This window comes from Enoplosus armatus, chromosome 2 (genome assembly GCF_043641665.1).
Source record: "Enoplosus armatus isolate fEnoArm2 chromosome 2, fEnoArm2.hap1, whole genome shotgun sequence".
NCBI lineage: Eukaryota > Metazoa > Chordata > Actinopteri > Centrarchiformes > Enoplosidae > Enoplosus > Enoplosus armatus.
In genome coordinates, this window is record NC_092181.1 from 4,366,651 (window position 1) to 4,380,920 (window position 14,270).

A 14,270-nucleotide genomic window follows, 5' to 3' on the forward strand; every position below is an offset into this window, starting at 1 on the left:
TTAAAAAGAAATCCAGATTGTAAAAGAAAATACAACATTTTCCTTTATATACATTCAAGTCCTGTCTCACACTGAGCTCTGCATAATTGAATCCAGTCAAACTAAGCATGGACACACACACACACACACACACACACACACACACACACACACACACACACACGTGAAAACATACCGCTGAGGGTGAGAGGAAAGCTCCCCAAAAAAAAGATGAAACCCAGGAATTTTCTTTGACACAAGCTGTTTAACACTTGTCTCTCTCACTCTGTGGTATCATTTAACTGCATGATGCAAATTTTTACGCATGCACACGCGCACATGTACACACACACACACACACACACATACATCATCCATTATTCACAGTGGAGGGCAGTGGGCATGATCGGACAGGGAGGCTGAGATGTCACCGCTCCAGCTGAAAAACCACACTGACACCACAAAGGCAAAGTCTATATTCAAATCAGCTGGCACTGTCACAGCCTGTCCTCAGAGCAGACTTAAAAGGGCTTAGAAGCAAACAGTCTGCAGATACAGAGTATTTTCCAAACTTAAAGACGATTCAACTGCTTTGATTTTCTATTGAATGAAGCATGTTTCCTGTGAGACGGGGATAAAGGCAAGGTTAGCGGAGAACAGTGCACATCCAGCAAAACGCAAACACACACACATACACACCAAAACACAACTGATCCCCAACTTTCACAACTTGAAAGATGTTACAGTCTTTGCGGCAAATAGAAAAAGAGAAAATATACAGATCCATGCCTGGAAAGAGACAGCCTGGGCAGGACAAAACGGTTTCATCAGGCAATACCCAGCTTGTAAGATATTGTGACAACATGTCAAAATAATTTCTCCAGTTCTCATCAAACGTAAACATATTTCCTACATCACAGTGGAAGACAAACTGCGGGGGATACTGGCGGGAATGGAGCTTAGTGAAAGTTCAATCAGGATGATGACTTCATTCACTTTCCCTGACTGCTTCATTCATTGATATACCTAACTTTTCACTCCAAGGACGAAGGCTGCAAGACAAAACTTCAGCCACGGGGGAAAAAAAAGGATGCGATATTACCGGTCTGACATAAGCAATGAAGAATTAATGAGCAGAGCGATAATGAATTGTAAACAGTCGATGAAAGCAATGATGCAGCATGTAGTCTAATAGAGTACTATTGTAAAAATAGATTAATAATGCTTCACTGCTTCTACTATTTGTTTTGCAGCTCAAAGTTTAACAAATGTGAGTTTTGCCCTGTACGTCTGCCAGAGGACGTGGCAACAATCTCTGTCAACCTATTTGCATCAATTGAAGCCTGTCTGATGGATGAATTCAAGAATGCTTTTCCTGTGTCAGTGCAAGCTCCAGCCAGGTCCTGCACATGCTGCCTGTAGCAACATCAAAGGGGGATCTTGCGTTTGGTGGGCTGAATAAGTAAGCAAGTCACTTTATTTATACGGCACCTTTCAAGAGCAGAACATCACAAAGTGTTTCACAAAAAAAAATAAGGCAACAGACATAACTACAGACTAAGAAGAAAAAAAAACATAGAAATGAATTAAGATAAAAGTAAATTGTCTTAAAGGTCTTAACAACTGGGTTTTGACTTGCTTTTTAAAGGTGTCCAAAGATCTTAAGTCCAAAGGGTTCCAAAGTTTAGGTTTAGTTTAGTTTGCTCCTTTAGTTTTCAGCCTGGATGGAGAAACAACCAACAAACCCTGATCAGGGGACCTTAGAGACCTGCTGGTAATATAGGGCTGCAGTAGATCATGTATAGATAATAGATAATGTATAGATAATGTAAGCAGGTGCCTGAACATGCAAGGCTCTATAAGTGATCACAAGAACCTCGAATTGGATTCTGAATTTGATGGGGACCCAGTGAAGAAAAATCAAGTTCAGTGTCACATCAAAGTTTTTGAAGGACCTGGTCAAAAGCTCAGCAGCTGCTTTTTGGACCACTTGTAAAAGGTCCAGGGATGCTTTGCTGAGGCAGGTGAAGAGGGAGTTATAATTGTCAAGACAGGGTGAGATAAAAGTGTGAATTATCATTTCTACCTCTGCTTGAGACACAATGGGCCTGAGTTTTGCAATTCAACGAATCAAACGCATGACATGTTGGTCCAGACTCAGACCCTGGTCCATAGTGACACCTAAGTTTTGTGGGGAGGATGTAACAAAAGAGGAAATGGAACCGAGACCTTCCATTTGTTTTGTCAGCACTGAGCTGTAGGAGTTTAGGTAGTTATTTAAAACAGACTATTTTGCTTCATTTTGAGGCTTAAATGAGATTTATAACTGAATATCATCTGTGCAGCAGTGGTAGGTGTGTAACTGTCTTATTATCAGACCAAGGGGAAGTATATACAAAGTAAACAGAATAGGACCAAGGACAGAACCTTGGGGCACACCACAATACAGAGTTTCATATGAATATTATTTTGCCAATTAATATTTGCCAACAGCAACTGAGAAACCCCTATCAGAGAGGCAGGGGGAGAAGCACTGCATGGCTGACCCAGAGATACCCAGCCGCTGTCTGTCGATTAGGATACTGTCTAGAGTGTCAAAAGCTGCACAACAAAACTCTCTCCTGCATCACCATGCTTCAAGACATCATTTGAGACTCTGAGAAGAGTGGTGTCTGATGAGTGCAACAGACGGAGCCAGATTTACTTGTCAGAGATATTATGCTTGTCAATACAAATACAATTGGGGTAGAGAAGGGGGGTAGGGTCAAGATTTTTTCAGAAGTTGTTGAATAACACCTTATTTGAAATAAGCAAAGACATGACCAGATATCAGAGAATTGTTGATTATAGAGAGCACACAAGGACCAATAGAGCCAGTGACATTTTTAAACAGAGATGTTGGTAAGATGTAAAGAAGGGCTAGAGGAAGTTTTCACGGAGTTAACCATGTTTGTGAGATCTGAGTGTAATTGAAGAAAAAAAAGACGGACAAGACAAGTCGAAGTTTAAACCCTACCCAACCTCTCACCTCCACACACCTTGCCAATTGCTGCATGAACTGATGAGCGTGTTTGTCAGGTTTAGCATACTGATGCCCTGGAGGCTGCTGACACTGCCCACAATTTGCTGCTTGTGGGTGGATCTATTCCCTGATCAATTAAAATGCATTTACTGCTTGCTTTTAATGGTTGCTGCAGTTAGTTGAAATAGATTGGTGCAGAAGCCTGTGATTAGAGTTTTATTTCAGCAGTAAAACAATAAGCTGTAGTTTACCTTCATTCATTCCGATTAATTACACAACAGGTGTGATTGGTAATCACTGTGATTTTCACTGAGTTCATTGATTCAAACTTTGCTTGCTGTGGCACCCACCTGTCCATTACTGCCTCAAACCCCGTTATGGAGATGCAAATTTGCTTCAAGCAAATAAAGCTGATGCCAACATTTAACAATTACATTGCCCACAGCCAGCAGCGTCAAAACTCCATCGAGAAGAAAAGTGTTCATATTGGGCCATCAGAGGGCTGTGTTGCTGAGCGATAATAAGAGCTGTGAGGAGGGACATGCTATCTTGGCCGCCCCAGGTTCTGGAAGTTAAAAGTACATTTGTTTTTTCCCATAAGATAATGTTACGTGACTCGCAGTTGCAGCACTTCTATCGCTTGGATCAGCATGAAATTCACTTTTGAAATCATCAGTACAAAACATGAACAACTGCGTTAGAAAATATCAGGTTCTTTGATTAAAAAAGTCAAAGGTACACGCCTGCATGCATAAAAACGGGAGAGGTTAACTATGACTCCCAAGGTGCATTTTGGCAAGAGGCATCATAGAATCCATAGAATAAACAAAGAGGGGAAAAAAGGTGAGAATAACCCCCCCCCCCCCCCCCCCCCGATACAATGGTATCCTTTGAGAACATGAATAGGTGTATAGAAAGTGGAATATACGATTTGCCCCTCAATTCCCAAAGTGTGACTAATACCTTTCAACCCTCCTGCTAATTAACTGATGAGGAAAGGTTTCTACCACCCTACTGAATCTGAAGATCTAGGAGACCCAGCCTCTTTTCCCCCCCTAAGGCTTATCTTCACTCCTGCCTCTCCTTCTCATCTTGGTCTTCAGTCTGCTTTATTCTTTCTCTGGTGTTTCGACCTCTCTTGCCTCCTGTTTGCTTTTTCCAGTGTTGCTTTCTACTCTCTTCTCTCTCTCTCTTTTCTCCATTACTCTGTTTCCCAAACTTTGCCCTTTCCTCACTGGGCTGTTACAGGTCTCAGGTTTAAAGGCTGAGCTCTCAGGCAGCAGAGGCATCAGTCGTGGGATTATTCTAGAGAGCCAGGCATCTCGGTGAAACCCATAGCACTTGAAAAAATGCCTTGTGGCTACCGGAGGCTGTGAAATGAAAGATCTATCGACCAGAGTATAGATGGAGGAGGTATTGTAATGCGAAAGGCTTAGGTGGGTTTATCTGTAGGTGGTGCATTACAGATGTGGTTCCATGTTTGATTTGATCTAATAGTGCTCCTATTGGGGGGTTTACTTTACCAACTGACAAGTTTGGCACTGCCGAACTCTGTGCTAATTTTGAGGGGGTGCCTGCATGTGATTTACAGCTGAATATCTTGACTTGGATTCATTTTTATGTCCACATTATGCATCAGTTTTTCTTCTAGGTTAGCCTTAAGTTAAGGAGCATTGACTCACAGGTTAATGTGCCTGGAGTCCAGCATCTCCAGATTTACATCAGTATATTATTAGGCACACGTGATGCATTTAACTCTTAGGGGTTGATTCCATCGACAAACCAGAACTAATAATGGCTTCTCATAGCCAATCTATCACTGTCTCCGGCTTCAACTTTGATTCCTATATCATTTCGTCTGTGCTCTCTCGGCCGATCTGTGACCTCTCTCGGGGTGACACTTCACAGATGGTAATTTCTCACCAATGGCAAGTCAGTCTAGTGTGCAGATCATGATGCAACACCTAGTCGATCGATGTCGGCCTATGTCTGGGGTGTCACGTTTTGACACATTCCTGCTGGGTTGCCTGCAGCTCTGGCAGTCTGGCCCAACTGTCCCTCAGATGGAAAGTGACTTTGCCAGGCTAGACAGAGTGCACAGCCACTCATCTCAAGCAAGGCAGCACTTAAAATTGGACAGTCAACCTTTCTTGGGACAGTTGCGTAATGTAAAGACTCTCCACTGTAACAAATTTGGCAAGCTCTTATCTTATTTTTTATACTATGAAGTTATTCCATTCATGTGTTACAATAGTAGTAATAATTAGTAATAATAGGAATTACTGTATTACATAATATACATAATATTATTACATAATAATCATATATACATAATAATTGGATTATTGGTTGTATTTTCTCCATTAAAAGGAATATGTCCATGTTCAAAACTCAGCAGAAATGAATTCTTAGGAGCAGATTTCCACAACTGGAAGATAATAAATAATCTAGTGACTTAAAATTCATGAAGGGATGATTTGCAAGTTCACATAAAGGGCAATTAGCACAATTGAAATGCATCCCGGAAAGAAACCAAGAAATCTCTTACCTCTTATGTCATGCATCCTTCTTGACAGCCAACTGTCTGCTTCTAGGCCAAGGTCACTGTGGATGTGCCAGCAAATCTCTGGAAGCATAAGGACAGAGAAAAGACAACAGTGTAAGATGTAGCTCTGACTTAAAATATAGCTCCCTGTGGCTTTTTGAATCCCACACACACACACACACACACACACCTATAAATGAAGAAGCATCTGAGAATGATTCAATGGTTTGGGTCAGCTGGAGAGATATGAGATGATTGAGTCGTATATTTTAGAAGAAGATGCGACATCGAAAACATTATATTTCATTGTGATCATTTAGGATGAACGTTACCAAAAAATTAAAATCTCCTCCATTTTAAATGAGCCCATGAAATTCAAATCATCAGTTCCATTGATTTATTTCACTGTTTTTCCTACAAGGTAATTTGTCACAGAAAGGCGAGGTACTAGATAAGAAGCGGGTCCTGGTCTGTGAGGTGATGCTAGCAAGAGAGAAACTCCCCTGGGCTGGATGTTGCTCTCCTGAATTATTTGTTCTGGGCTCTGTAGTTGTATGCCCAGGTAGCACCGTCATTTGTCACTGTCAACAGCTGGTACCATACATCCCTTTATGGTGGGCCTATATGGAAACTATTGCACATTAGGGAGGGCGCGGAAATTGGAATTGGCTGTCGTTGCTGGTAAAAGCTTTGATTTCTTCGGGGAATAGCCTTTGTTAGCATGTGGCGTACTTAGCATTCTGTGCTTATGTTGTACATTCCTGCACACTATGTAGTTAATGATAAGAGCTCATAAGCAGGAGGTACACACCTGTGGTCTTCTAGTTATTACAAGGAGCTGATTGTGTGATGAAGCCGCTATAACCAGAGTGGTCACTGTATTGGATTTCAATGGGCTACAAAAGGCTGGTCATGTTCCCTTGTGAGAACACACCAGGTGTTATTAAGTTTTTCAAACTCTATTAGGAGAATGTTATTAGGCTCATATTGGCCCCCCACCCCGCCCCATTTAATAGAAAGTTCTGGGCCTCTCCTCCATTTTCAGTTCCACAAATGCTGCAGTGTAGCACTTAAATAAAAGTGCAGACGACTGCAAACCAAAAACTGCTCTGTTACATGGAGCCTGGTCTCACATAGCCAGACCTACTTGGTTTTCGGAGAGGGGTCAGGCTGAACCCATTCTCATTCTGGGATAGGTTTGTGTTTCTTTAAACCAATCACAACCGTCTTGGCTGAGCCCAGAATGCAGCAACGGTGGCCTTGCAAAGATAGCTGAAGGAGAGGAGAAGTCTGACTGAAATAATCAGCCAATGGCAGACTCATACCAACAGCCTACTTCCTGTGAGCCAGACTACATGGAGGCAAGAAGGGCCACACACTTTGCACAACTGCAGTGGCTGAACCAGAATAACAATGACCGAAACAGCAAAAAAGGAGGATAATTTAGTAAGTCAGCAGTGTGAAAAGAGCAAAAAAAAAAGTACAAAGCCTTGATTTAAAGGGATAAAAGTAATCAACACTCTCTCCTTGACACCCAAAAGCTTGCTTCTGGCCAGTACTGTAGCAGGGAGAGCTAACTTATTCCCTCAGAGCAGAGCACAATGTTGGAAACAAGAAAAGGGCTCAGTAATAGCTGAGATCGCTCACTGGTGCCCCAATTATATGGACAGAGCTGTGGCCCCGGGACACAGCTTAATGACCATAATAAGGCTTGTCTGTTCAAAATCAGCTTAGAGTGCATCCACGCTGACCTACAGCATCACTCCAGCCTTAGTTCAATTTAAACAGGCAGCATGAGAAGGAGCAGGGTGTTTTGGGGATGGGTGGGGGGACAAGTTAGAGACTGGGTGCCGTCCTGACTGTGTTTCCCAGGCAGATGGACCACCACCCCTTTAGTCCTCCTCATTTCACCTCATAGCCTTGACGAGGATCAATTTGGACTTGAGCATTTCTTGCAACTGCGGCTGCTCTTTAATTAAGTATGGCTGAGCGCTCTGTGATTAATGGCAGGTATTTAGCTGGGAGACTGGTCAATAAACGCACTGGTCCAGGAACTTAATACCAGGCTATATGCCAAAGGGGAGACAGGCTTTGTCCAGGCGGCAGCGCCACCCATATCAGAGGGGGTTCACAGCAGGGAGCAAAAAGGCAGAGCAAAAACTTTGTTTGTGTGTGAAATGAAAACAAAATAAATACTGCACAACACAAGATAACCTGGTAGATCCAGTCCTTTATTGTGAGCCCTATCCAGGAGATGAACCCATGATTTTAAGGTGTATACTCACAAATCATATATCATGCAAGCCCCATTCTATTCTGTATGCATTCCCGCTGCTTTCCCTGCTGATGATTTAGCGCCTCTGATATCCCTGAAAGCTGAAAGCTCCTCAGCTGCATCAGAACATGACAACCGCGCCATGTAATCCTGTAATCTTCTTATCAACACAATTACCACAACACAAACACACAAACTAACAATGGCAGGAGAGTGCTGCAAAATGATAAAGGTTTCCACTGCAAGGTCACAGGGCTGTGTCTATGTTCACCCTACAGGGCGGATGTTAATCATAGTGGAGTATTTACTCACCTGATGGCTGTGTAGATATAATATTGCATAATATATATGTAATGTTGTTCATGTTTATGGTGTGTGTGTGTGTGTGTGTTCGCCTGCTTGTACCCTCGAGGCTGGCTGTTACAACACTGACCTCCAGTGTGCGCACAGAAGGACAGTCCTCCTCGGTGCGGGACTGTCAGTCTGTGCGTCTTGACAGCAATGTGACCTCCCCCGACCAGCTCCTGCTGACTGCATCTATTCAAACGGGCGCGAGCGCGCTCTTAATGCTGAAATAGACCTTCAAAAGAGTCAAATCAGGCGCGAGACTGACAGATCAGCTGTTCGACGTGTGACCGTCAGCCGGTTCGCACCGACATTGGAGACAAGCAGGACACACGTTTAACAAGCGCTCCTCCAGCAGGAGCCGACACCGATCTCATGAAATAATCCCACAGAAATGATCAATTATACAACATTTTAATACAACATCTTGTTTATTTCACCGTTTTCATCTCCTCTCCTCCAATAATCGCTCCTATCTCTCCTCCGCGGCGGAGCTAGAAAAAAAAAAAAAGACACGTGGTTGTTAGAAACCTCTCTCAGGACACAGCGGGGAGGCGGAGGTGGAGAGATGCGGGCGCAGTCGGGATGGGAGAGGACGCGTTGAGGAGGGAGCCCGCTCTCTAACCATGGACATTCAGCCCGCACATTTTTGGAATAAGGACTTAAAAGACTTCTGCTGTTCCCTCTCTCTCCCTCTTGTCTGCCTCTCCCTGTCTCTCTCTCGCTCTGTCTCCACCAAAGGACAGACTTGCGTGCAGGATGAGGAAGATCGCAGGTGAGGAAAGAAGAAAAATGCCATTTGCTGTAGATTTCTGTAGTGAAATATGTGCTGAAGTCCTAATGGGATATTTCTACAGATTATTTCCACACATTTGAATTTTTTAAAAGTCACAAAAGACTCAAAATGGATTTCTTTAATAGCTCCAGCCTGGAGGTTGGGATAGAGGCAGAAAACATTTCCTCTAATTCCACCTCTCAGAGCCAGTACACCCAGCTCGCTATATGGGGTCTGGCTGGACTTGTCAGCTTTCTGATCTTGTTTACAATAGTTGGGAACGTCTTGGTCGTTATTGCCGTTTTGACGAGCAGAGCTCTGAAACCACCCCAGAATCTTTTTCTCGTCTCCCTTGCCAGTGCGGACATACTGGTGGCCACCCTGGTCATGCCCTTTTCTCTGGCAAATGAACTCATGGGCTACTGGTTTTTTGGCAGAATTTGGTGTGACATCTACCTGGCTCTGGACGTTTTATTCTGCACCTCTTCTATTGTTCACCTGTGCGCTATTAGTTTGGACAGGTACTGGTCAGTGACGCAGGCAGTAGAGTATAACTTAAAGAGAACGCCTAAAAGAGTTAAAGGGATGATTGTGGTGGTGTGGTTGATCTCAGCTGTCATCTCCTTCCCACCGCTGATATCAATGGACAGGAGCAGCAGTGAGGACAGTCCCCAGTGCATCCTGAATGATGAGACCTGGTACATCCTCTACTCCAGTATTGGCTCATTCTTTGCCCCCTGTGTCATCATGATCCTGGTCTATATTCAGATCTACCAAGTGGCAAAGACCAGGACCAGAACAATGTCAGAGAAGAAGAGGGATGTGGACTCGCCACATGAGAATGGGATGGACCAAGCAGAACCGGGCAGAGGAGGGTCATTAAAGTCCGACAGGGGCGGGAGCATGAAAGACCAGGAACGTGAGAACGGCCACTGCCAAGAGCAGGTAGTTCGATCCACTCTACCCAACGAGCCGAAACATCCACCGACAGACCACGACGACGACTTTGACGATAGCAGCTCGTCAGACGAGAAACCTAAAAAAAGTTCCAGTTCCTCCAAACATCACCACGATGACAGAAAAGACAGGAAGTCCAGCCGGAAAAGCAGCTCCGCCTCTAAATACTCCAGCAGGAAGTCACGGGCCAGTTCCAAGTCTATGGAGCTCTTCTCATCTCGCCGTAAACGCCGGAGCACCGTCAATCGGAAGAAGGTCTCCGCTGCTCGGGAGAAGCGCTTCACCTTCGTCCTCGCCGTCGTCATGGGCGTTTTCGTCGTGTGCTGGTTCCCGTTCTTCTTCTCCTACAGCCTGTACGGAATCTGTCGGGAGCCGTGCAAGATCCCAGACACGCTGTTCAAGTTCTTTTTCTGGATTGGCTACTGTAACAGCTCGCTGAACCCCGTCATCTACACCATCTTCAACCAGGATTTTCGCAGAGCCTTCAAGAAGATCCTCTGTAAGTCATGGAAACGCTCTTTCTGAATGGTCCCTGCATAGATGGGGTTGTAATAGACATTTTACCCCACAGACACACGTTTTAACTGTAAGGATAAAGTGCTGGCCTGGGGGGGGGGTGGGTGCTTTCACACCTTTACTTTCAGGGATTGCACTAGAAAAGGGACGCTTAACAGATCAAAGGATTGAACTAAGGTGCAGAAAGGGGGTTCAAAATAAGCTCTTTGATAATATTCAGAGGAGGCTTTCATTAAACGCCATTCTGGCTGCTTTTGGACTCTAGTGTGCCGCCCCCCCCCCCCCCTCCTCAGTGACTTTTCTCCCTTCATTTGAATACAATAAACTGACTCATAACAGTTACTGTGATGCATGCACGCCACAGTGGCTAAACTTGCATGAACTGCACAGGAGGCGAAGGGTTTACAGAGACACTTGATTCATAATGTGACCTCATTCACTGAATATAATGCGAAGGCCTTGACAATCTCCATACAGCCGCTGTTTGTGACGTTAAGACAGTGATATCGATCTGCTCTCTCTCTGTCTCTTACTCCGTTTTTCTCTACCTTTCTATTATGTCACTCTCTCAACATGAGGACCAATGGGACGAAGGGGCTCTTTGCTTACTGTTTCAGTAGCAAAACTGTTTCACTAAAAACAAACAAAAAAGACTTAAAATCTACAAAGTCATGTTTCTGCTTTAGTGTTCTGTGTGGGGCTCAGAAGTGTGTAAACTGGGAAACTCTTTTTCAGGACGTGTGTTTTTTGTGAACTTGTACATGTGGCTCGGACTCTGTCTGGATACGGTGGTTTGTACAGTTGACAGGCTTCACGGGCAATTTCCTCTCCCAGGCATGTGTTTGCACCTTCCTCTGAGAAAATAGATGGAATGCACTGCTGTGGCAGATGGGCACCCCCTGACGCTTTCACTGTGTGTGTGTGTGTGTGTGTGTGTGTGATACAGAAAGAAAGGATAAAGTGTATAACATGGAATTGTGTTGTGATGAAGTGAGCCGGAGAGTACTGCATCTTATCCCAACTGCCAGTTAGCGATTGTCTGTGTGTGTGTGTGTGTGTGTGTGTCTGTGTGTGTGTGTGTGTGTGTGTGTGTGTAAGCCTGCTTTCTCAAATGGCCTGATTGTTTCTGGTCAAGAGTGTTTCTATTCTCCTCCAATGCTATTTTCTGTCACGTCTTTTCTCTCCCTTACAGCCACAAATAGCACTTAGCCACAGTAAAAACCAAACACCTTATCACTCTGTTTTAATGTCTGCTGCTCACACACACATATACGAACACACACACACACACACACACACACACACATTATTATACACAAAGACATAAAAATGACTTATACAGACAGTATTTTCATCTTTACATTTCAAGCATTTATAGCCAGAAGGGCTAATGCTTTTTCATCTTGTGTAAATAATTGAAAGAGAGTACAGTATTATTGTGTGGTGCCTCATAATCACACATGTATCAATATGATCGAAATATATTGTTTGTATAATGAACAACTCTGAAAGATTTCCATGTTACACCAACCTCTATCCTTTTCTAATAGAACAAGTGTTTACTTCTCTGCTTTGAGCACACTCCAAAAGATCAAATAAAGAGATTACTTCAACTGTCATTTGAAGATTGCAAGAGTGCATGACTGCATCCTTCATTTCTGTTAATATTTGTATTTTTTTTTTTATTGTTGTGCCACTGTTGTTTATTTATTACACAAATGCTGTCACTGGTGTGACCATATGACTAATGCTCTTTGGATCATTAGTGTGCAGTCGCTTCAAGGTAGCCTGTCGTTCAGGCTTGAGAGCTTCAGTGAAGAATAATCCACATTCAAAGAATGTGATAAAAATGGAAATTATATCAACAACATTCATCATCAAAATTCTAGGTCAGGTCAGTGATTTGTAATGAATCAAGACTTTAAATGTTGCTGAATGCACATCTGGTAGTCGGTGCTAAGTTTATCAAAACTGCAACGCTTCGTTCATAGATGTTTGTCAGGCTTGAAATTCACATATGTAAACAACAACTTCTTTATATTGGCACCAAAGCCTGCAACAACCAATCACAACAGTAGCCATGAGACAGTTACGCCAGTGATTCCCAATTAGGGGTACTTGTACTCCATGGGGTACTTGTGCAGTTGGCAGGTGGTTCAGCACATGGAGAGATTGTGGAGCAGCTAAGCTAATTAGAAGTTATGATTTGGTGAAAATCTCTTGTATATCACTAAAATCACTTACTTTGCATTCCCCATCAGGTGTTTGCATATTGTATTTTATCTTCACATGTATTTTTTATCTCATTTTAGGGATCCTTTTTAAAGGTATTTGTGAAATTAGTAATCTTTGGTTGCTTGTTGCAGCCTGTGGTTATAAAAATGTTGTTTCTGATTAATGTCCATGACCAAAACGTTGCAGTTTCAATACACTCCGTGCTGGCAGTGTGAAGGACTAACACACTTGTGCGCACACAATTTTGAACTTGAAGGTGAGAATCTTTTGTAAATGAGGCTCAAAACAGAAAATACTCGGATAACACTGCTAAGCTGCCTCCTCGACAGGCTGAACAGACAAAAAGAGACATTACAGTATACACACTAATGTGATCAAAGTCAGACTCAAAAGCCCTCTGAGGCTTACGTAGGATCGCTTGTGTGATTCTTGCTCTCCTTGCACATTTATTTCACACGGCACAAAAGTGCTCAGAAATGCTTGTATTATCTGTCCAGAGTTTGATTTAGTTCATCAAAGATCTACGCTGTTATTTGAATGACGCAGCAGAAACAATTTTTCTCCTGTTCAGAGACAGCTCGGGCTCTCCCACTGTCTGAGACCCTGCAGCCAATCGTGGGTGTAAACTATATCTTTTCTGCTAGTGCATCAGCAGTTGTAACTGTTTGGTGTACTGAACACACTAAATCTGTACACTGTGTAGTACCCAGGAGTGCTTCCACAGGTGGTTAGGAACAGACTGTGTGGTCGTGTCTAATTAAATCACACACCCCAGTTTCACTTTAGTTCATCATGCGACCTCTACACCTGTGTATTTCTAGGGAACATCAATAAAAGTTACTGGAGAACTGATACAATGCAGAAAATCTTTCCATCCTCCTGAAATGAAAGTTGTTTCTGTGTTCAGTCGCAAGAGCTCCGGTCGAGAGGTCAGCTGCCTCAGCTTTTACTGATGTGGTGTCTGTGTAACTGTGCATTAATGTGTGTGTGTGCTGGAAAACACTACTCACCAGAGACCCTCCAATCCAATCAGAGGTCAGATTTGGGTGAGAGTTTACCAGGAAGCCAGGATCATTTATAAGTTATAAAACCAGCCCTCCTCTCTCTTCCTGCCTCATGCTTATTTATTTATCCCCTGAAAGCTGACTGGAGTCGCCTCCATGACCAAGCAGAATGGATTCTGTCATTGTGCCCTTCCCTCATCAAAGCGTTTATGGCTTGCTGTGTCAGCGGGTCACATCCTCGTGCTGGTGGTTTGCTCCTGTGCTTCAGATCTGAAGCAAAACCTCTCAAATGATCCTGAAAAATGCACAGATGGAGATGGACTCTGCACTTTCTTACCTTATGACCCCTTTTAACCCAGGCCTTTGGAGATGCTTCTGGGCTTAAGGGGCAAAAAGGAGAACTAGCCTACATGTTTTCTCCACCATCAGCATTTCATTTACCTTATTTATTTAAGAGAATTGTATCATATGCGAGCTGCTATTATATGCATTGCTTACCTGTCTATACTTGAGTTTGAAGATGTTGCTGCTCAGACCAGACCACTCCCTGAATAACAAATGATAAAAGGGGAAAATATATTCATGAACTGAGCTTCAACAGCATCGTTCCATAAATC

At 43.3% G+C, this 14,270-nt stretch overlaps 1 protein-coding gene across 1 annotated transcript; it reads left to right on the top strand.

Annotated features, from left to right (window-relative positions):
* Window positions 1-9,070: 9,070 nt before the first annotated feature.
* adra2c (adrenoceptor alpha 2C) lies at window positions 9,071-10,423 on the top strand. Its single transcript, XM_070921124.1, has one exon. The coding sequence runs from the start codon at window positions 9,071-9,073 to the stop codon at window positions 10,421-10,423; it is 1,353 nt and encodes a 450-aa protein (XP_070777225.1).
* The last annotated feature ends 3,847 nt before the right edge of the window (window positions 10,424-14,270 follow it).

What these genes read in the sequence shown, in the direction of transcription:
- adra2c (XM_070921124.1), top strand. Translation starts at nt 9,071, where the DNA reads ATGGATTTCTTTAATAGCTCCAGCCTGGAGGTTGGGATAGAGGCAGAA.